This window comes from Erinaceus europaeus, chromosome 8, assembly GCF_950295315.1.
Source record: "Erinaceus europaeus chromosome 8, mEriEur2.1, whole genome shotgun sequence".
Taxonomy (NCBI): domain Eukaryota; kingdom Metazoa; phylum Chordata; class Mammalia; order Eulipotyphla; family Erinaceidae; genus Erinaceus; species Erinaceus europaeus.
In genome coordinates, this window is record NC_080169.1 from 107,542,110 (window position 1) to 107,565,579 (window position 23,470).

At 45.6% G+C, this 23,470-nt stretch overlaps 1 protein-coding gene across 1 annotated transcript; it reads right to left on the reverse strand.

Moving 5' to 3' along the window:
- Positions 1-2,113: 2,113 nt before the first annotated feature.
- On the reverse strand, positions 2,114-21,734 carry FAM180A (family with sequence similarity 180 member A). The gene is made up of 3 exons (XM_016194265.2): positions 21,427-21,734; positions 8,727-8,827; positions 2,114-2,812 (listed from the first exon to the last, which is right to left on the reverse strand). The coding sequence occupies exons 1-3, from the start codon at positions 21,503-21,505 to the stop codon at positions 2,447-2,449; spliced, it is 546 nt and encodes a 181-aa protein (XP_016049751.2). The 5' UTR covers positions 21,506-21,734; the 3' UTR covers positions 2,114-2,446.
- Between the last annotated feature and the right edge of the window lie 1,736 nt (positions 21,735-23,470).

The window sequence follows — 23,470 nt, forward strand, 5'->3', positions numbered from 1 at the left end:
GGAGAGGAGAGAAAGCGATCTGCTGCTCGTAGCTCCACCTCCGGAAGTCAAATCCACCTAAATGCTGGTTTTAATTGGGAACACCATAAAGAGTGTGTGTGAGAGAGAAAAAGAGAGAGAGAGAGACAGACAGAGACAGAGAGGGGGCTCATTATACCCAATTCTTTTATTAGGATGCCTTCAACTGTTATCTTAATATGAAACAATAAAGAAATACTATGTAAAAGTTTAAAGTGTTTCTGGTATATTGCTTAAAAAGATACCAAGTTGATATTGCCAAACTGAAAGTCTTGGCATTTGAAAGTGTGAAATGCTGTCTTCTGAGTCGTTTTTACTTGGAGCACTTAAATCTCTGAGGATGCTGATTAACTTAGCATGAAGATAGACAGACAGACAAATGTGGGTCCTGATGGTACCTCCTTCCTTAAGATAAACTTCTCATTGGCTTGCATTTTTTTCCTTTCTGTTAAAAAAAAAAAAACCAGCTGTGACTGTGACATTTCTGTGGCCTCCTTCATGCTTCTTCTTTATAATAGGTCAATCAGCCTTCAGAAATGAAGAGTGAAGACATTCAGGTCCCAAAGTTTCTATTTCTTATTTTTGTAATAGATAGATAGACAGACAGAGAGAGAGAGAGAGAGAGAAAGAGAGAGAGAGAAAGAGACTAGAGCACCACCCCATCATATTCAGTGCTGATGACAGAACCTCACACACATAGGCACGTGCTCAGCCACTAAGCAACCCCCTGGCCCAAATCACTTATCTTCTAGATTTCAACCTATTTACTTATTTATTTTACCTTAGCACTCCTCAACTCTGACTTATGGTTGTGCTGAGGATTGAATCTGGGACTTTGGAATCTCTGGCAAGGAAGTTGTTGGTATTACCATCATGCTATCTCCCAGGTCCATGGCTTGTCTCCTAATGAATTCCTCTTGGAGGCTTTTGGAAAACCTGAGGAGTGTACCTTTGGTTGGCACTGTCTAGATTCTTTATATTTTATTCTAGATTCTTGAGAGAAATGCTCATTCAACCCTTCAAGGCAGTCCCTTAGAACCAAAGAACTCTCTGCCTCTGCCCCATAATCTTCCTGCTGTCTGCCTAAATGTCTAAACCTCTGAACCCCTAGACTGTCCTCTCTTTGTGCCTTGCACAATTTTGTGGGGGAGGGGGCAACCCTGTCTCTTTGGTGCCTGTGACCATCGTTGAGCATTGAGTGTCACCAGGCAAACCATTCTGCCCCTGGAAGCATCCTGAATGGCCACGTCAGCCTCTTCCTTTCACTCAGGTCACACCAGGACATGGATCCCTGTATGGAAACTGTTCACTGGCAAAGAGCCTCAGTGATACTTCTTCCGTCTCTGCTACTCTGCGGTTAGTTGTCATGTGTTTTTGATTTTGGAAATGAGGCGCGGGGCACTCCATGGGGTTTTGCAATTATTTATTTATTATTTTCCCTTTTGTTGCCCTTGTTGTTTGACATTGTTGTGGTTATTGATGTTGTTGTTGTTGGGTAAGACAGAGAAATGGAGAGAGGAGGGGAAGATAGAGAGGGGGAGAGAAAGACAGACACCTGAAGACCTGCTTCACCACTTGTGAAGGACTCCCCTGCAGGTGGGGAGCCGGGCTGGAACTGGGATCCCTATGCCGGTCCTTGCGCTTTGCGCCATGTGCGCTTAACCACGTGTGCCACTGCCCGACTCCCACTTTTTAAAATTTATTTTTAATTTATTTTTTAATTTTTTAAATATTTATTTTATTTATTTATTCCCTTTTTTGCCCTTGTTGTTTTATTGTTGTAGTTATTATTGTAGTTGTCGTTGTTGGATAGGACAGAGAGAAATAGAGAGAGGAGGGGAAGACAGAGAGGAGGAGAGAAAGATAGACACCTGCAGACCTGCTTCACCGCCTGTGAAGCGACTCCCCTGCAGGTGGGGAGCCGGGGTTCGAACCGGGATCCTTATGCCGGTCCTTGTGCTTTGCGCCACCTGCGCTTAACCCGCTGCGCTACCCACTTTTTTTTTTTTTTAAATTGCCACCAGGGTTGTCACTGGGGCTTGGTGTCTGCCTACCTACTGGATAAATTCAACACTTCTGGAGGCCATTTTTTCCCCCTTTTTTCTTTCCATTCTTATTTTTTTTGATAGGACAGAAAGAAATTGAGAGAGGAAGGGGTGATAGGGAGAAAGAAAGGTAGACATCTGCAGAACTGCTGCACCTCTCGTGAAGCTCTCCCCCTGCAGATGGGGAGTGGGGGCTCGAAACCTTGTCCCTGAGCATGGTAATGTGTGTGCTCAACGGGGTGCATCACAACCCAGTCCCCAGCACCCAAGGTTATGTATGGGAGGTGTGCACTTTAGCTACTGAGCCACCTCCTGGCTGGGTGGCTTGTGTTTTGTTTGCTGCTGGGCTGGGTAAAGAGAGCAGGAAAAGCAGTCCTTCCTCATCACTGTGTGTGGGGGTCCCTGCCCGGCCAGTCCCTGGGGCCTGAGGACCGAGTCAAGTCGTGTCTCAGGGCCTGGAAAAGGCTCACAAGGGCCTGAGCCCAGACGTCCTTCTGGTGGCCCTGGGACAGGGCTGTGCGGTAGGTGGTGTAGGCCAGGGTCAGCGCTGTCCTTTCAAAGTCCTCTTTCTTGAGGAGGCCGGGGTAGCCCGAGAGGCTGGCACTCAGCCGGCGAATGTCGGGGATGCGTTTGGGGATCACGTCGTTGCAGATGCTGCGGAAGGTGGAGGCTTTGCGCAGGGAGGCTAGCTCTTCATCTATGATGGAGATCTCCAGGTCAGGGCTGATGACAAGTTCAGAGAGCAGGAACTATGAGAAATACAGAGGAAAGAGACATGAAGCATGTGGACCATGGTGAGGCTGCCACGGCCCCTTTCCCTTGGTCATCAGCACCATGCTTTCATCTGGAGAGTCAGGGGTGGGAGGTCATGTTTAGGTCATAGCCATGTCACCCTGGGCCAGCTTTAACCTGGAAGTGGGCTGTTCTTACCTGGGAGAAGTTCAGGAAGGTTGTTTTAAGTCAAGGATGCTTCATTTCTCTTAGCTCTGAGAGGTATCCTAAGATGCTTTTTGTGTTTGCCTGCCTATATGGTTTTTATACTTACTTACTTAATAATTATTATTATTTTTTAGATGGAGGCAGACAGAAAGCGAAAGAGACCACAGCACTAAAGCTTTCTTCAATGCAGTGGGGGCTGGGTTTGAACCTGGGTTGTGTGCATGGCAAAATAGTACACTATCCAAGTGAGCTGTTAGAAAAGCTTTTTTGTATTATCTTTATTTATTTATTGAAATCAAGCAGCCAGAAATCAAGAAGGAAGGAGGTGATAGAGAGATACCTGCAATACCACTTCACCACTCACAAAACTTTCTCCCTGCAGATGGGAGCTGGGGGCTCGAACCCAGGACCTTGAGCATTATAACATGTGCGCTCAACCAGGTATGCCATCACCTGACCCACAAGCTTTTTGCCAGTCTCTTGTAGTTTTTTTCCCCCCAGGGTTATTGTTGGGACTCGGTGCCTGTACCACTGCTCCTGGAGGCCATTTCTTCTATTTTTTGTTGTCCTTGTTGTTGTTGTTATTCTTCTTGTTGTTGGATAGGACAGAGAGAAATAGAGAGAGGAGGGGAAGACAGAGAGGGGGAGAGAAAGACACCTGCAGACCTGCTTCACCACTTATGAAGTGACCCCCTTGCGGGTGGGGAGTCGGGGGCTCAAACTGGGATCCTTGCACTGGACCTTGCTCTTCACACCATGTGCACTTAACCCAGTGCACTACTGCCTACCCTCCAGCTTTCTTCTTTCTTTCTTTCTTTCTTTCTTTCTTTCTTTCTTTCTTTCTTTCTTTCTTTCTTTCTTTCCTCCTTCCTTCCTTCCTTCCTTCCTTCCTTCCTTCCTTCCTTTCTCTTTCTTTCTCCTTCTTCATTAAAATCTTTTTATTATCTTTATTTATTTATTGGCTAGAGATAGCCAGAAATTGAGAGGAAGGAGGAGATAGAGTGAGAGAGAAAGAGAGGGAGAGAGAGACACCTGCAGCACTGCTTCACCATTTGTGAAGCTTCCTCCCTGTAGGTGGGGACCAGGGGCTTGAACCCGGGTCCTTGTGCATTGAAACGTGCTCTCATCCCAGTGCACCACCACATGGCCCATTGCCAGCTTTCTTGAATAGAGATGACTGGACATTTTCTCAGTTAAGAAGCAGAATTGTTACATGTATGTACCTTCTCACCTGAATGCACAGTGTTTGGGATGATTCATTCATTTCAGGTGATTCATACCACACTATAGCATTCTCGCATCTTTGTCAAGGGAGGCAGCTGTGGAAAGAGCTTTGGAATCCAAGAGTCCTGGGTTCCAGTTCTGACTTTCCCAATTACTGTTTAACCTTGGATAAGTTACTTCACTTCTCTAAGCCTTCTTCATGAAATGATCAATAGCAATGATATTCATTGAGATATTGTGAAATGTAAATGAAACACCCATGGACAACCTCTAATCCAATACCACAATTTAAATATAAGGTCCAATGACTGTTTCTTGTGTCCTGCACCAACCTCTCTTTCCTTTTCTCTTTCCCACCCATCAGAGGTCTTGTAAAACATTATTTTTGGATATGTTTTAGTCAGCATTGAGATTTTGGGAGATTCAGAGAACTGTGGAAGGAACTAGATGGGGAGCAGAGATTTGTCACCACACACCTGTCCTTTGAGAGTTGGGAGGGGGGTCTGTCATACCATTCCCTGCTCAGGGCCCACTTCATAATAGGGGTCTGACTGACAACTCCTGAACTCATTCCTGATTTATTTTTGTCTCTGTCACTATTGGCTCCATTTTATCCTCTGTGCTGCTGTCTGTTCTTTGTAGACTGTCATATGATGTTCATATGATGCCCATGCTGTAGGATTGGCAAAGGTGACACATTTTCCATACTTAGTCAAGATGGGATTTAGAATCTCCCCTTCAACTATGACAAGCTGCCTCTTCTTCTTCTTCGATAGACAGACAGACAGACATACTGACTGACAAATATTGTTCATGGAGGATGTCAATGTGGGACAGGAGCTTTGGACATTGTTACTTAAAAATCAAGGAGAGTTGGTGAAATGAGCTTATTCCTATCTTGGGGAGATGTGGACATGTACCTTTGTGACAATAACAGTAATCTTGCAGGTCAACATTTCCTCAATAAAGTGATATCAAAATTGACAAAAAAAAAAAAGAACATGGGATAATTAATGGTGAATGACCAAGAGGGAACACTGAACATTCTGGATACTAGAAACTTGCTTTTTATTGTTTGCAAATTATATTCCAATAATGCTGATGATCTAAAATTAAATAACAAAAGTACCTTAGAAGATATTCTTATAGAAAATTGCTTTAAAGTGGGGGCCAGGTGTTGGTGTACTTGGGTAAGTGCACATATCTCAATGAGAAAGGACCCAGGCTTGAGCCCCCCACTCCCATTCTTCAGGAGTGAAGCTTCCCAAGTGGTAAGGTAAGTACTGCAGGTGTCTCTCTGTCTTTTTATCTTCCCCTCCTCCTCCTCCTCCTTCTTCTTTTTTTTTTTGCCTCCAGTATTATTGCTGAGGCTTGGTGTACTATAAATCCATTGCTCCCAGAGGTCACTTCTCCCACTTTGTTGCCCTTGTTATTGTTGTTGTTGTTGGATAGGAGAAAGAGAAATTGAGAGAGGAAGGGAAGACAGAGAGGGGGAGAAAAAGATAGATGCCTGAAGATCTTCTTCACTGCTTGTGAAGCAGGTGGGGTGTCTGGGGCTCAAACCAGGATTCTTGCTCTGGTCCTTGCACTTCATGCCATGTGCACTAAACCAGCTGCATTATCACAGGCTCTCATTCACCCTTATAGGCCTCTGTCTACTGACCCTCAGCAATCCTATTTTGATTCTAAATATCTCGGTTATCATATCTACCTCTACATTTAAAAATTTTTTTTTTAATTTAAGAAAGGCTTAATTAACAAAACCATAGGGTAGGAGGGGTACAACTCCACACAATTCCCACCACCCAATCTCCATATCCCACCCCCTCCCCTGAGAGCTTTCCCATTCTCTAGCCCTCTGGGAGCATGGACCCAGAGTCATTGTGGGTTGCAGAAGGTGGAAGGTCTGACTTCTGAAACTGCTTCCCCGCTGAACATGGGCGTTGACTGGTCGGTCCATACTCCCACTACCTCTACATTTTATAAAAGAAAAGAGGAGGGCATGCGGGAAATGGGGCCACTGTCTGGGAAGTCCAGACCATTGTTTCCATGAGAGTCTGAGTGGGTAGACCCCGAGTTCTTCCCCTTCCTGGGTAGAGACAATGGCAGGTTCCCCCCTGACCTTGTGAACTAATGATGGATGGGTTCTTCGGATGGGGGCTACCTTTCTGTACATGCCACTCTGTCCCCTTAAGACAGGCCATGAATTACTGTGTATTGTGTATGGCCGACTTTAAATCCACTGCAAATGTCCTGATCTTACTCCATTGCTCCCTCCCTCCCTCCCCCTGCTTTGAAGTGCCTGTAATTTATCCCCAGAGAAAATTGCATTGTCAAGCTCATGACCAAGCCTTGTAAGGTAACTTTCCAGTTGTGATTAAACAGTTTGTAGGTCAAGATGTAACTATGCATTGTGTTGCATTGTGTTTGGGTTGATGATTTCCTTAACCTTATTTCTGGGCTATGAGTATATCTGCTTGCTTGAATACCCCTAATAAACTAGTTGACCCTTTGAGGCTTCTCCCAGGGCTGGATAAGTCTGGTGTGGCTTCTTCCTCTCTGCACACTACACCCTTGCCACTCAGAGCCACCCTAGATCTCCCAGGGGGCTGCTTCACCCTCCGTCACCAGTCGCCAGGGAGGTGGGAAACCCAGAGCGACCCCCAGATAGACACCTGCGGATCTTCTTCACTGCTTGTGAAGCGACCCCCCTAGGTGGGGAGTTGGGGGCTCAACCCAGGATCCTTGCTCTGGTCCTTGCACTTCATGCTCTGTGCACTAAACCCACTGTGTTACCACCCACACCCCTTCCCCTCCTGTTGGTATGCTTCTAAATTCTGCTTCTAAGACCCCTTCTGTTAGACTGCTTGAGGCTGTGGTCTATTTACATAATCATTGTATTCACGGGTTTAATCCCCACTGGTTCACACGCTACTTTCCTTCTCCCCACCCCCTATCCTACCTACTTCCTCTTCCTGACACTTCTGCCTCAGGAGACATAAAAGACAGGGCTTTCTAATGAGGAGAGATTAGAAGAGATTAGATTGTTGAACTGCATCCTCGCTCGTCAATAAAGATTGAACTGCTTTCCCAGCTTAGCCATGAGTCCCTGGTTGTCAGTCTCCCATCCGCCAAGCTAGACTGGCACCCTCCCTTCTCAATTTATTTCTGTCCTATCAAATAAAGAAAAAAAATGGCCATCAAGAGGAGCTGATTTGCCCCACAGGCACTGAACCCCAGAGATACTTGATGGTAAACAAAATAAAAAACAACAAAGGACTTGGGAGATATCATAATGGTTATACAAAAGAATCTTTCGTGCCTGAGGCACCAAAGGTCTGTAGTTCAATGCCCCACACCACCATTAACCTGAGTTGAGCTGTTCTTTGATAAAATATAATATAACGTAACGTAACATAACATAGCAAAAATCAAAGGCTATAAAAGGAAGTTAATTAAAAAAAAAGAAATTCAGTAAATGTAGGATATGGGATAAATTTCACACAACCCCAAATAAAAATAGGAGTTTGACCTAGATGTATGATATACTTCTGTGGAGTAATATATATGAGATGTAAGGGAAATATTTATATACTCATATCTTAAATCAACTAAATATTTCTTGAACTTTGAATAAATTAATTTACTTAGGATATTCCAAAAAAATTCAATGCAAGGGGTCAGGTGGTGGTGGTTGAGTGCATATGTTACGATGTGTAAGGACCCAGGTTTGAGGCCCTGGTCTCTACCTTCTGGGAGGAAGCTTTTCGAGTGGTGAAGCAGTGTTGCAGATTATCTCTTTTCTCTTTCCCTCTCTTTCTTTCCCTTCCTTCTCAATTTTTGTCTGTCTGTATCCAATAAATAAAGATAATAAAAATTAAAAAATAATAATAAAAAAGAGCTATTAAAAATTCAGGGCAATTCTGGCTCAGAGAAAAATGATGGGTGACATCTGCAAGACCACCAAGCTAATAGGTGGTAAAGCCAAGATCCAAGCTCACATCTTGAATTTGGGATTATACCTTTTGAACCAAGCCAAGTGGCCTTGGGGAGATTTACCTTCTTCTTGGAGGGGGACTGAAGTCTCAGTGGTGGAGGTGTGAAAGTAGGTATAAGTGGCTTTTGGAGAGTTGGGGGTGGGGGGATTTTGGACTGCCAGAAACCAAACTGTCATGGTATGCAGGGACTGGGAACACAGCTCTACCTGACAGGGGACATTCTTTTGCCTGAATGCTGCTGATTACTCCTACTAATCTCCCCACTCTGCTGTCTGCATGCTGCTGGGGAACCCTCTGGACCCCACCTAATGTTGAGTTCTACCTGGGCTGAACTCCTAGTGCCACCCTGCCAGTTACAACACATCTGAGAAGCACAGAGTGAGTTTAGGCTGGTTCCCAGTGGTAGCAGAAGCTGCTCACTTTCAGGTGTTCCAGAAAAGAGCAGGAAGTTGCAATGCCCTTTAGGTGACTTGTCTTGGCTGTCCCTTCCTGCCCCCCTTACCTCAAAGAGCAGCTCTACATCCTCCAGGGAAGTCTGAAACACAGGGTTCAGCGGCATGGATGATGACCTCTTTGGCCGGTGGGCAGCGGGGAAGAGTAAAGCTGCAAGAGACAAAAGGGGGAACTCGCTGGGCTGCTGTGGGCACATTGCCTTCTCCCTCTGTCTGGCTTTGACCTCAGCCAGTCAGTCGGGAAAGTGACCAGCTTGCAACAAGTTGCAGATGCTACTATGATTCCATCCTGACTTTCCTGGGCAGTTGACTTCACCAATGTGTCCTGGAACCTCATCTCTACAGAGCCCTATCCCATTAAGCAAAGATAGAAAAAGGCTGGGGGTATGGATTGACCTGCTAATGCCTATGTTCAGCAGAGAAGAAATAACAGATGCCAGAACTCACTCTTATCTTCTGCACCCCATAAAGAATTCTGGTCCATACCAAATATTAGGGAAAGATGACCAGAGGACTCTGAACTCCCATCAGGACCCAGAAAGAGAAGAGGAAAAAAGGAAGGACATTTACAAGTAGTAATAGGTGTAGGTATGACTTAGAAAGCAAGACCAAGAGAAGGCAAGACCATAGAAAAACAATGGGCAAATATATATAAATATAGATAGTTATAGAAATAAGGGTCACCCCGTATTTCTGCCCTTGGGAGAACTACTGATGTTTCCAGTGTAGGGAATGGCAACACAGAACTCTGGTGGTAGAAAAGGTGCAGAATTATACCCCGATCATCACATAGTTTTATAAATCAAATATTAAGTCATAAACAAAATTTGAAAAAGAAATAAAAAAATCAAGTGACCAGCTTGAAGTGGTGGGGGACATGAAAGCTGGCAGAGATGAGAGACCCCTGCTGAAGTCTCCCCAGAAGGCCCCTGGGCATGCCAAGGGAGTTCCATTTCAGTGGTTTCTGAGTTGGCTGCTCTTCAGAGTTATCTCAGAAAGATTTTTGTTGTTGTTGTTGGGGAAGGGGATTCCTGGACCAGCAACCCTTCCCCTGCATGATCTTCCCATTCCCTGATTGACTTTTATTATTATTATTATTATCTAAATATATATTGACATATATGTATGCATTACAGCAAGGGGCTTTTTCAGGTCTGCGACAATCCCCTATGGTGCTGGGGTTTGATCCCAGGCTGTACACATGGTAATGTTTTGGTGGACCCAATGTGGCCACGTGCGGAGGTCTACCTAAGGTTCATTGTAGTTCAGATGAAAAGAAATTGGAACAGGACACAAATTCAAGGGTGAAATATCTGGATCCTTTATTTAATTGTGCAAATATAGATTTTTAGAAAAAAGAGAAGAGACTCAGGAAAAGGATGTCCCAAGGGCCTACTGGACCCAAAATAGAGTGAGAGAAGCAGGGAACCCATAAGACCCCTTCTCATCCTTCTGTCCCCCATATATATACTTTCTGATGTCACCCCAGCGCTCACTTTTCATTGGCTCCTCCCTCTTTCCATAGTGTAAAAGTAGCCCTCCATCAATTAGAAATCCACTTTTCATGTGCAAATCTCTATGCTCTAAGCATGTGTCCCTGTTCCAAGTGTGTGGACTTAGAAAAAAAAATATCCTCAGGAGCTCCTTTCCCTGAGCACCCCCTCAACCCTAAGACATGTATTTCATGGGGTTAGTTGTCTTCTGGTCCTTACAAATTCATTTTTTTCTTCCAGAGCACAACTCTCACTATTGATTAGATTCTGAGACCTGAACCTGGTACTTCTCACATGGAAGCCCTGTGTACTAATGCTGCATTATCTTCCCCATGTGTCTCTTTCCTCTTTTTAAATATTTTCTTTTTTATATTTTTTATATAAATAGAAAGTATCCGGGGGGGGGAGAGAGAGAGAGAGAGAGAGAGAGAATGAGAGGGAGAGGGAGAGGGAGAGGGAGGGAGAGGGAGAGGGAGAGAGAGAAAATCCTTCAGTGGTTTATGGGTTGGGCTTAAAGCTATTTCATAGGCTCTCACCCCAGTTTATAAATCTGTGGATTGAACTGATATTGCATTGTGGGGTCTGGGTGGTGCTGCACCTGGTCGAGCACACACATTACAGTGCACAAGGACCAGGGTTCAAACCCCCCAGTTCCTACTTGCTGCGGGAAGCTTCATGAGTGGTAAAACCATGCTGCAGGTCTCTCTCTCTCTCTCTCTGTGTGTATGTGTGTGTCTTTCCTTTCCACCTGGGTCCTTATGCTTGGTAATATGTGCACTCTACTGGGGAACTGTCTGTCCTAAGCCACCCAATTAGTTTGTGATAGGACTGGGGGGAAGGGTGGGCGGTGGTTAAAGCCAGACTTGCAGGTTTCCAAACCCAACCCAATCTGATTGAGTGAACAATGATATCTTGATGTAGATGCCTCTTCCCAGAGATTAAGCATGCTTTCATTTCTGAATTAACCTCAGAAAAGATGTTGGTAGCTAGTTACAGGTGAATACAAGCATATGGGTCTAGGCATGATCTGGAGTCAATCACACATATGATTTAAATGCCTCCCTTAGTTTTATAATAACATGATGTGCAAGGTCAAATACCCCATAATTGTTTTCTTCAACATATCCTCAACTTTTTTTTTTTTTGCAGTCATTCAATGATGATTGAAAAAAAAAATGTTTGTTTACTTTTTTGTTTCTTTTTAATGTTTTGGTGATGATCTTTTAATTTTTATTTATTCACAGATTTACTTATTCTTAACGAGAGAGAGAAGAGGAAGTGGGGAGAGAGAGAGGGAGAGTGACCCCGAGCATTACTCTGGCGTGTGTGACACTGGGGCTCAACGTTGGGACTTCATAATGAAGAGTACAATGCTTTCTCACTGTTCCACCGTCTGGGATGTTGTTGTTATTATTAATTTTTTAAAAGTCTAGTTTTGTGAGAGAGACCAGAGCACCACTTCACACTGGCATATAGGGTGCCAGAGATTAAAACTGGGATTGCATGGTTACAAGTCCAGTGTTTTACTGCTAAGCTGTCAAAGCACAACCCATCTCTTTTTTTTATGAATAATTTAAATATTTTTCTTATTAATTAATTAATTCCCTTTTGTTGCCATTGTTGTTTTTTATTGTTGTAGTTATTGATGTCATTGTTGTTGGATAGGACAGAGAGAAATGGAGAGAGGAGGGAAAGACAGAGGGGGAGAGAAAGATAGACACCTGCAGACCTGCTTCACCACCTGTAAAGTGCCCCCCCCCACCTGTAGGTGGGGAGCCTGGGACTCGAACCGGGATCCTTATGCCGGTCCTTGCGCTTTGTGCCACATGCGCTTAACCCGCTGCACTACCACCCGACTCCCACAACCCATCTGTTTACCTCCTCAAAATGACTTCTTTGCTCTCTCTTCTTTTTATTCTTTCTCTTTATTTACTGGCTAGAGACGGCTATAAATCATGAGGAAAGGAGATAATAGGGAGAGAGACAGAGAGACACCTGCAACACTGCTTTACCACTCGCAAAGCTTTCCCCCTGCACGTGGGGCCCAGGGGCTTGAAAACAGGTCCTTGCACTTTGTCACATGTGCACTCAACCAGGTGCATCACCACCTGGCCTCTTTCTTTCTTCTCTATACAGAGTTCTTTTATTTCACATGAAAGAGTGGAGAGAGCAATGGGGGGTGATGAGAACTCAAGCACCGCTCTGGTACATTCAGTGCAGGAGATTGAACCAGGAGCATGAAATGCACAAGTCCTGTGCTCTTCCAATTAAACTGATTCCCAGGCTGGCCTCAACCCTTCTTAACGTAACAACTAAAGCCATTGTATGACCTTATACAAGGTCAGCTGATGCCACTCCTCAGTCCAGAACCCTCAGTGACCTCCCCTCTCACTCAGAGTAAAAGCCACAGGTCTCCAACAGGCTATCAGGCACTGCCTTCTCATAGCCTTTCTATGAACTTAGTTGCTTTCTCCCGTGGCCCAGGACCTCCCTCCACAGACCTACCTATAGTCCTCTGAGCACACTGTGCTCTACCACAGGACCTTTCTATAGCTTTTTCTTCTGCCAGAATATTCTAGAGGTTGCCTGGCTTGTTTGAAGTTTTCATTCTGGTCATCCGTCACCTCCTCAGGGAGGCTCTCTCTGACAGCCTTATTCAAAGCAATGATCCTCTATTTTCTGTCTCTAACATACTGACATGCAAGGAACCAGATGCCCATCTGCATCTACATTCATGCTCTATTTCTCCCCAGTGGGATGCTAGTCCCATGCATGGTAGACACTCACTACTAAGGTCAGGATAGAAAGCAGAGATACTGGTCTGAGTCGAAAGGTAGGTGGGGATGCTACCATTGGAAGTCACTGAAATTGCAGGCCCAGGTGAACAGAGAAGCTCCTAAAGTTACACCATGTTAGGAGCAGTTTCTCCAGGTCTGTGCATGCAGACTCCTTCCCCTCAATCTCAAAGGACAGGACAACAGCAGTCACCAAAACAACACATCCCTGAAGTCCAGGGCCCATCAAGTCTCCACTGTCAACCATGACAAACCCTGAGGACCTTGACTGATGAAGACTGGAGAAACCGGGGACCATGGCTGCCCACCCAGGGACCCAGGCAACCTGCCTGGCACAGGACAGGATCAAGCAACTGACCCTGACCCTGTGATACCATCCTGAATTGGGGGAAAAACTGGACCATCCACACCCTTGACACTGCCCCTTCTCCGTTCTGTGTGGGGAAAAAAATTCCTTGGCTTTTCTGTTCTCTCCCTCCTCCTCTCCCTCCCTCCTCCTATTTCTCTTTCTCCTTCTCCTCCTTTTTTGCCACCAACATCATTGCTGGGGCTTAGTGCCTGTATGACTCCACTACCTCCCAGAGTGGCCTCCCTCCCTCCCTTCCTTCCTTCCTTCCTTCCTTCCTTCCTTCCTTCCTTCCTTCCTCCCTCCCTCCCTCCCTCCCTCCCTCCCTCCCTCCCTCCTTCTTTTTCTTATGGAAACACAGAGAGGGGGAGAGAGAGACACTTGCATCACTATTAATAAAGTTTCCCTTTGCACGTAGGGACCAGGGACTAGAACCTAGGTCCTCACACATGGTATTGTGTGAATATCACTGAGTGCACCATTGCCTGAACTTTTCTTAACTTTTCTTTAATTACCGTCTTAATAAAGTTCCAATGTGTTCTAGCTCTTTAACAACCTTTGTGGATCTCTTTGGCAAAACTTTTTGCCAATTTTCACTTTGGGGCCTCTTTGGTTTAACTATGCTCTCAATACACACACCCAAATAGAGCACACACTTCACCCTGTGGGGAGACCCAGGTCCAGGCTCACAGCCACCCACATGGTAGCATTGTGCAGAGGGGAAGCTTCACAAGTGGTGGAACAGTACTATGATGTCTCTACTTTCTATTTCTCTCTCTCCTTCTTCCTTTCTCTCACTATCTTAAAAAAAATAATGAGGCTAGGCAGTGGCACAGCCAGTTGAACTCACAAGTTACCATGGACAAGGACCCAGGTTCAAGCACCTGCTCCCCACCTGCAGGTGAGAAGCTTTGCTAGTGATGAAGCAGATCTGTGGGTGCCTCTTTTTCTTTCTCTCTCTCTGTATCCCCCTGCCTTCTCAATTTCTATCTGTCTTATCTGAAAAAAAATTTTAAAAAAGGAAAAAAAATAGCTTCCAGGAATGGTGGATTTGCTATGAGGTACTAAGCCCCGGCAACAACCCTGGTGTCACTAAGAAAAGTAAAAAAATAAAAAACAATGACAGAGTCCACTGGGAGAAGTAGAATCATGCAGGCATGAAGCCCTAATAAAAACCTTAGTGTCAAATAAACAAATAAAACAACACCATTTCCTTGCCACCACCACCCGTGTCTCCCTTAAATTCTTTCATCTTGAAGTCCCAGTCCACCAAGGAGATACCTGGTGATGGTCAAGACTGTATCTGTTTTGCTCATAATTCAATCTGCCACACCTACCCTCCTGCCTGTGGCTGTTTGTTGAATGAATAAACAAACCCATAAGAGTACATAAATATGACAGTTTGTCACTAAAACACTATCTTTTTCCATGTCTTAGAAGATCCTTCTCTGGCAGGGTGATTCTGGAAGATCTTTGCAGTCCCAGGTCCTGGCCAATGGCCAGAAAGTCAGTGTTATCTGCTGGTTCCAGACCCCATCTTTATCTCTGAGGAGGCCCCAGCTCTAGCCTGGGAGGTTCCTAGAGGCTGTCCCTTGTCACCTGTCTGTCCCACCCTGGAGTTTCTGCACGTTTCACAGCCTGGATGGTCAGACTGAGGTCCCTTCAGTGGAAACGCTTGTCTTTGCTTTGCATCTTGAACTATTCTTTGATGGTTTGATGACCTGGGATGAAAATCTCCTTCCTCCACATACGTTCACTAGAACAGTGGTTTTCACATAGTAGCCAGACACTTGTGCCAAAAAGCTGGCTGGCAGGGTTTCAAACCACAGCCCAGATGGAGCCAAAAGGCAGCCTGTCAATGAATCAGTTGAAGTTCTTCCATGGAAACCATGGTGGGTGTGGAAAGGAAATACTGTTGTTCATAAAAGAGCCTTTGCCAGACCCGACTGATGTCATTTGCTGTTTCTGCTCCTGGACCAGCCCTTGAGAGACATGGGGACATTCTGAGCACAGCCAGGATCTGAGTCCCCACATGTTGGGGTCCCCTGGGAGTGCTTCTGAAAGGGCTGGTTTGATAGCTGGGGATGGGGGATGGTCTGGGAATGAAGGTGGCCAGTGATTAGTGACAGTGAGAAGCTGCCACCAAAGACAGGGTGAATCTGAGGAAAGTGGGACTAGGGTGTCAGATCCAGCTGGAACCTTCCATCTAAGTGATCTGGACATACCCCAGCATCCCTCCCTGCCAGTGAAGGGAGCAGTACCTGCCTTGTGGAGTGACTGGAGTAGATGAGGCGGCTATACCTGGGATGCTCAGCAAAACACACACACACACACACACACACACACACACTAGAAGGAATACCTCAAAATGACCTGTATTCTATTGGAAGTCTGATTTTCTTTCTAAATAAATTTTTAATAGTCTAGTAGCTTGATAACTTTTATCTATTTATACTATTATTATTATTATAATTATATTATTACTTTTACCAGAGCACTGTTTAGCTCTGGCTTTTGGTGGTGCAGGGGATTGAATCTGGTACCTGGGTGCCTCAGGTATGAGAGTATGTTTACATAAACATTATGCTATTTCCCCTGCCCAACATTTATTTACTTATATTATTTACTTATTTATGTTGGATAGAAACAGAGAGAAGTTAAGGGGGGAGGGAGATAGTGGGAGAGAGAGAGACAGCTGCAGCCCTGCCTCACCACTGATGGTAGAGAATGGGGGGGTGAAGAACCTGAGTCTGTGTGCCCCATAATGTGTGCACTCAAGCAGGTGCAACACTACTCAGCTTCTAAACTGCTCTTCCAACGAAGAAGAATGTAGGGAGTGCAGTGTGCTCACCAGGCAAGTGCAAGGCCTTGGGTTTAAGCCCCATCACCTCATGGGAGGTGTTAGGGTCTCTCTTGCTCTCTCTCTCTCTCTCTCCCTCTAAATTATTTAAAGTGTCTTTATTTATTGGATAGAGACAGCCAGAAATTGAGAGGGAAGGGGGAGATAGGGAGGGAGAGAAGCAGAGAGATACCTGCAACACTGATTCACCACTCGCAAAGCTTTTCCCCTGCAGGTGGGGTCCAAGGGCTCAAACCCCAGTCCTTGCACATTGTAACATGTGTGTTCAACCACCTGCCCCCCCCACTATTTTTATCTCTCTATCAGAATGGTAAAGCAGCCTGGTCTGGGGGTATGGATCAACCTGCCAATGTCCACCATGTCCAGAGGAGGAGAAGCAATTATAGAAGGCAGAACTCCTGGAGCCAGGTGGTGGTACACCTGGCTAAGCACACACACCACAGTGCTCAAGGACCCAGGTTCAAGCCCCTGGTCCCCACCTGCAGGGGGAAAACTTCACAAGTGGTGAAGTAGAGCTGTAGTTGTCTCTCTGTCTTTCTTCCTCCTTATCTTCCCCTCCCCTCTTAATTTCTCTCTATCTTCAACCAATAATAAACAAATAAAAATAGAAAATGTTAAAAAAATCCAGAACTCCTATATTCTGCACCCCAAAAGGAATTTTGATACAGTGTGTGTGTGTGTGTGTGTGTGTGTAAGTGATAGTAGGAAGAGGATAAGAGGGTTCTCAAGTCCAACTTTATCAAGACCAGCAGAGAGAAGAGGCAAAAGAAAGGGACATTTGGATGTAGTAATAGGGTTATGTGTAGCCTGAAAAGGAAGAGAAGATGAAACCTTTTAAAAAAAGGGGGCGCAATTATATACAAATATAGACAGATAGTTGTAGAAATACTAGTTTATCCATACCTGCACCCTTAGAAAAACTGCTATAGTTTACAGCAGTTGGGTTATTCAGAACTCTGGTGGGGGGAACAGTATGGAATTACACCTGTGTTGACATGTAATTTAGTAAATCAATATTAAATCACTAATAAAACTAAACAGAAAAGTAAAGCAGCCTGGATGTGTGAAATCGTGCAGATGCAAGGACCTGGCTCCTCCTTAATAAATAAATAAATAAATAAATAAATAAATAAATAAACAAATAAGACTCTATGGGGCCCATGGAGGTGACTCAGTGGCAAAGCACAGGATTTATTTACATGCTCAAGGTCCCAGGTTTGATCTCTGGCACCATCTGTGCCGAAATTGACCAGCGTTCTGGTCTTTATTGTGACCAAGGAGATGGTTCAGCAGGCCCTGGGTTAGGTCACCCACACTCCATATGCTAGTAGGTTCACTGTTTTCTTTCTCTAATAAATTAATCTTTTCCCCTTTAAAAGGCATATTCTGGACTGGCGAGATAGGATAACTGTTATGGAAAAAGTCTTTCCTGCCTGAGGCTCCAAGATCCTAGCCTCAATGCCCAGCACCACCGTAAGCCAGAGCTGAGCAGTGCTGTGATTACAAAAAAATTTGGGAGCCAGTGAAATAACTCAGTTGGATAGCATGTTGCTTTGCCATGTGTGCAAGCCAGGTTTAAGCCTGGCTCCCTATAGCATTGAAGAAAGTTTTGGTGCTGAGGTCCCTTTCTCTCTGTCTTTATCTAAAAATAATTAATTAAGAAAAAAATAAAAGAGCCTGTGATTAAGGATGTAGCTTTGTATGTATGAGGCCTTGAGTGAGATCCTCAGCACCCAATATAACAAGTGGGACCTCTAAAATAGAAATATTTCATATCCTAGAGAGCTCCTCTTGGAGAAAGGCAGGGAGAGGCAACAGCAGGGTGGGCGCCTTTGTGGTTTATTTCCTGGCATGGGAGGAAGACAGTAAAGGCTGCTGAGGAGGGTGGAGCTGGGGCCCGGTGTGGGGGGAGCAGGGAATGGGGGAGCTGGGGAGGGTAGAGGCTGGGGTGGCATGGTGAGGAGAGACTGGAGGCTGGGAGGGAGTGGAGGAGGATGATCTTGTGGGGAGGTGTTCTCACTTCACTATTTCTTTTTCTTTTTGCAAACCATTTTATTGGGTCAGGGCAGAGGAAGGAGATAACTGTTTATAGGACAGTTGTTGATACTGTTGTTGTTATTATTGTTGTTGATGTTGTCATTGTTGTATAGGACAGAGAGAGATAGAGAGAGGAGGGGAAAACAGAGAGGGGGAGAGAAAGACACCTGCAAACCTGCTTCACCGCTTGTGAAGCCAGTCCCCTGCAGGTGGGGAGCCAGGGCTTGAACTGGGATCCTTACGCTGGTCCTTGCTCTTTGTGCCACATGCACTTAACCCTCTGTGCTACTGCTCAACACCCCTCCCCTGCTTTGCTTCTTAAGGAACCAACTAACAATATAAGTGAAAACATCATCTCTAAAGAGAGCTCCCCCCACTAGGCCAATGGTGAGGTGGGGGACAGGAACAAGGTGAAAGGAACAATACATTTGGAGAAGTTATTTCTTATTTGCTTGTGACTCTGTCTTAGGAGAAAACTGATAGCAATGGTGTATTCTTCTCTGAATGAGAAAAACATGTTAAGAAGGAAGAAAAATAATCAAGTAAGTGAGAGGCTTTGGAAGACGACTCTGTGGTTCTGAATGCTGGCACCAAGCATCACCATCACATGGGCTGCCACTTCGGCCTCTTTCTGCTGCAGTGGCTTCCTGGGAACTCACTGGGCGCAGACCTTTCCCAGAGAAGGGGGCCCAGCCAGAGCTGCAGCTCTGAGGATGTTGCCATAGAACTTTCTGCTGAGAACCAAAAATTCTCTTTAAAGACATTTTCCCCCATTTGAAACAAATGGCTAACTTTTATATAGTCCCTCAGCACTTACTAAGCATTGCATTTACAAAAACTGCTTTTTTTACTTCTTAAAAAAAGAGTTATTTATTTAATGAGAGGCAGACAGACAGACATAACAGCACTTGTGATCAATGGGTTTCAGAGATCGAATTTGGGGTCTTCTCATTGAGTCACCCCCATAGTCACTTAGTTTACAGGTCTGAAAGTGGTCCTCAAGACAACACAGTGAGGCTGTTGTTAATATATTACCTGTGAGTGCAATAATGCTCAGAGAGGTTACTGCGATCATACAGCCAACTAGAAGCAGAACTTCAATCTGACATCCTTGCAGCCCCACTCCTGATGTAGCTATTGTGTCCTCTAGTCTCGTGATAAATCAAGTCACCCAATTTGACTTTTAGGAAGAATGAATATGCTTTTTCTCCTTTTAAAAAAATATGATGTTTATTCATTGGCTAGAGACAGAAGGAATTGAGAGGGGAGGGGGAAATACAGAGAGTTAGAGAGATACCTGCAGCCCTGCATATGGGGACCAGAGACTTGAACTCTGATCTTTACACACAGTGACGTGTGTCTTCAGCCGGGTATACCACCACACATCTCCTTTTTTTTTTTCTTTTCTTAATGCAGAATTTGGGAATAAGCCCAGGGCCCTGAGTGTAAGACTACCACTGAGTGCATGCCCTGGCACAGTGTTTTGTTAATTTTTAATTTCGTGAAGGGAGAGAGAGAAGGAGAGGGAGAGGAGGGAAAGAGAAACACCACAGCACCACCTCACCATTTCTGGAGTTTCCCCCGCTGCTTCCATGTTCTATCAGATGGTGTCAGGATTTGAACCCAGGACTTCATGTAGGCATATGTTCTTCTACATGAAGCTATTTCATAGCCCCGGATATTCCTTTTTTTTTCATAGGCCAAGAAAGGAAGATTCCAGTGATGCACAGGAGTAAGTGACAGAATACAATGCCAATGCTTTTTTAAAGCTCTCTGCTTCCAGGAGAAATTGCTCTGAAGTTTATGCATAGGATAGAAGATGAGCTAGAAGTGGTGTGTGTGTGTGTGTGTGTGTGTGTGTGTGTGTGTGTGTGTGTGTACACTGTGTGTATATAAAGCTGTCACCAGGAAAATAAAGGGAAATGTTCATTAATTATTTGTCTCTGGGTGGTAATCAGTCATTTCCCAGTTCAGCTCCGAGGAATGACAAGTCCTTAACCCCAACCTTAAACATGAGGGGATCACACTCCAAATAAATGTAGTGACTTTCGCTTCCTCCCAGGTGCCCTCTGTCCCTTGTCCCTTACACTGACCTACCTTCGTTCCCTGGCATTCTCCTCTCGCTCCCACTCTTCATCTCACCATGAATTTTGTGTAACAACCAAGAACCTCACTTTTCCTAGTTCTCTCCAGGATGGAGAATTCAAAGAAATGGGTGGCTGGCTCTCCCTCCAGGTCTTTACTTCTGACAGCCATGAACTCTCACTGGCTAGAGGCCCACCAGTGCCTGCTAGCTGGCAGCATGGGAAGTACTCTACTGAGTACTGGGAGTGGGCCAGGGTGGCCAGGATTTGGGGAGTGGGGGTGGGAGCCCTAAGCAGACAGGCATTGGATACTAAAGTGCTTTCTCTCTCTCTCTCTCTCTCTCTCTCTATATATATATATATATATATATATATATATACTTTTTTTTTTTTACAAACACATACCAACCCCTACCCCCAAAATCATTTTTATGAGTTGGAGAAATAGACCAAAGCACTTCTCAGCTCTGTCATACAGTACCAGGAATTGAACCTGGGCTGTCAGGCATGTAAGTCCTGTCCACTGAGATAGCTCCTCAAACCAGAAGGGCTTCCTACTTCCTTCTGTCACTGAGTTTCCTTCTCCCCTGCCTGGGACTATATCCCTATGCCTGCTTCTGGCATTCCCATACTCACACAGGAGTCTCAGACTTGGGTACCTGATCTGCGCAGGCTGCTTCTGGGGGAGCTCAAGGTTGCCTAGAAGCCATAGTGACTTGGCTTTGGGGTGCCAGAAAGGATGCCCTCTGCTTCTCCACCCCAGCCTCTTTGATTCATTTCAGTGTCTTTCTCCCATACCCTTCTGGAACAGGAGAAAACACACCAGGGAGCAGAAAGGCTGCAGCTGGGGAGGTGGCTCAGTGTGGAGAGAGCAGGCTTACACACCTGAGGCCCCAGCTAGGATCCCTACTGCCACGTGTGGCCAGAGCAGTCCTCTTAGCTCCCTCTCACTCTCTCGCAGTGAGTTAATACATCTTAAAAAAGAAGCACAAAAGCCATTGATAGAGACGAGACACAAGGAGGGCACAGGGCTTCTGAATTCCTTCTACCTACCCCTCCTCTCTCCCTGCTCCTAAAATAAAGAGAGAACACCAAGCAATAAATCAATGCAGAGAACACAGTAGGTGGGACTCACCCCTCTTCCACCTGTGGGGTGCGGTGGCCCGAGCACTGGAACACAGCAGCAGCAGCAGAAACCAGGCCTCCCAGCTCATTTTTTTTCCTCCAAAAGGATGAAAATTCACCCTTAAACCCACAGGGATCCTGGGGCTGCAGGTATATCTACACCAGCCCTTGGGGTGCCCTGATGGAGTGCTTGTCCCGTCTCTGTTCAGAAGGGCTGAGTGCCTGGCCCTGCCCACCCCAAGGAGACTGGTGGCCCCGGGGCTGCCTGGTGGGGGCCGGGCGTGGGGACCTGTTCTCACCCGACTCTCTGTGGGATTGGGGGACTGGGGCTGCACAGAGCGCCTCTGTTTTTGAGCACATCTGGAGTGACTCACGGGGCATGTGATTGCCTTGGCAGTGGGGCGGATAAATAGAATTTCTGTACTTGAGTTCCATGTGTTGGATGCACCCACTGGAATTTTTCTTCAGCAAACAGGCGCGGAACTTGTTCGAGAGCCCGGCGGAAGACTTGGCTGCGGGCCCCAGTCCCCACACACCCCAGAGCCAGGGTGAGGGCGGCGGGAAGAGCTGGGAGGCTGGTCTGGTAGACACCACGGCCAAGCCAAGAGTTGCCTTAAGGACAGGAGCAGCAGTGTGGTGTCTGGGCTGAGTGTCCTATTTGGGCCTTTAAGGGTGGAGCTAGAAGGAGCCAGAGACAAGAACCTTCTTCTGCCTCTGCCTGGGTGGCAGGGGGGTACTGGTGCATAGACAGTGTGCAGGAAATGATCAGAAGGGACCCATAGGTGTCCCTTCCTGCCTCTGTTCACACCCGCAGTCCTCCACTTTCGGGGCTGTGTCTACATCTGGCACCAACCCCTCTCCCCCAGATTCTCCCCAGCAAAATGGTAGTGGTTTTCCACGATCACATTTTGGTAATAAATTCCTTTTTTCTGGGCTCCAATTGACCTATCACATTGTTTAAGTCTAATGTGGATACTGTGACTGTGGAACCGAGGATAGATCAACTGGTAGAGCTCTTATGCCTGGGGTCCTGGTTCAAGCTCTGGCATCTTATGTACCAGAGAAGTGCTCTGATTCCTCTCTCTTTTTTTTAACTTCTTTTAAATTAGTGATTCAGTATTGATTTACAAAATTACATGTCAAGAGGGGTATAATTCCATGCCGTTCCCACCACCAGAGTTCTGAATCCCAAGTCCCTCCATTGCAAACGACCACGGTTCTCCCAAGGTTGCGGACATGGGTCAATTGCCATCTCTACAACTATCTGTCTACATTTGTACATAATTGCCCCCCTCTTCTTCTAGGTCCAATCCTCTCTCTCCCCCTTCAAGCCACACATAGTCCTATTACTACATCCAAATAGCTCTCCCTTTTTGTCCTCTCCCTCTGGGACTTGATGGAACTGGAGTTCAGAGCAGAGTATGACTCAACTATATATATTTAATTATAGCTTCCCTTCCTACAGGTGAAAACCAGGGCTTTGAGCCTGGGTCCTCAAGCATAGTCCCTTAATGCTTTTTTTTTTAAATTTTTATTTATACAAAGGAAACCCTGACAAAAAGAGGGGTACAACTCCACACAGTTCCCACCACCAGAACTCTGTATCCCATCCCCTCCCCTGATAGCTTTCCTATTCTTTATCCCTCTGGAAGTATGGACCCAGTGTCATTATGGGGTACAGAAGGTGGAAAAGGTGGATCAGAGGGTAGGTGCTCTGGCTTCTCTAATAGCTTCTTCACTGGATTTGGGTATTGACAGGTCGAATTGTACCCCCAGCCTGTTTCTATCTTCCCCTAGTGGGGTAAGGCTTTGGAGAGGTGGAGTTCCAGGGCACATTGGTGAGGTTGTCTGCCCAGAGAAGTCAGGATGGAATCATAGTAACATCTGCAACTTGGTGTCTGGAAGGTGGCAAGACATAAAATGAGACAAAACGGTTAATGAACAGGAACCAAAAAGCAGGAAAAGAGAAGATGAGATTAGTAATCTTTGGCTGGAAGAAAACTCTGAAGTCCATTTTAGGCATGTATCTAGGGGTCCTTGACGATGGTAGTTTT

Excerpts from the sequence above, each read along its gene's own strand:
- FAM180A (XM_016194265.2), bottom strand. The coding sequence starts at position 21,505 with ATGAGCTGGGAGGCCTGGTTTCTGCTGCTGCTGCTGTGTTCCAGTGCT. Across the intron at positions 8,828-21,426 it reads ACCCCACAGGTGGAAGAGGG|CTTTACTCTTCCCCGCTGCC; the intron begins GTGAGTCCCACC and ends TGTCTCTTGCAG. Across the intron at positions 2,813-8,726 it reads ATGTAGAGCTGCTCTTTGAG|TTCCTGCTCTCTGAACTTGT; the intron begins GTAAGGGGGGCA and ends TATTTCTCATAG.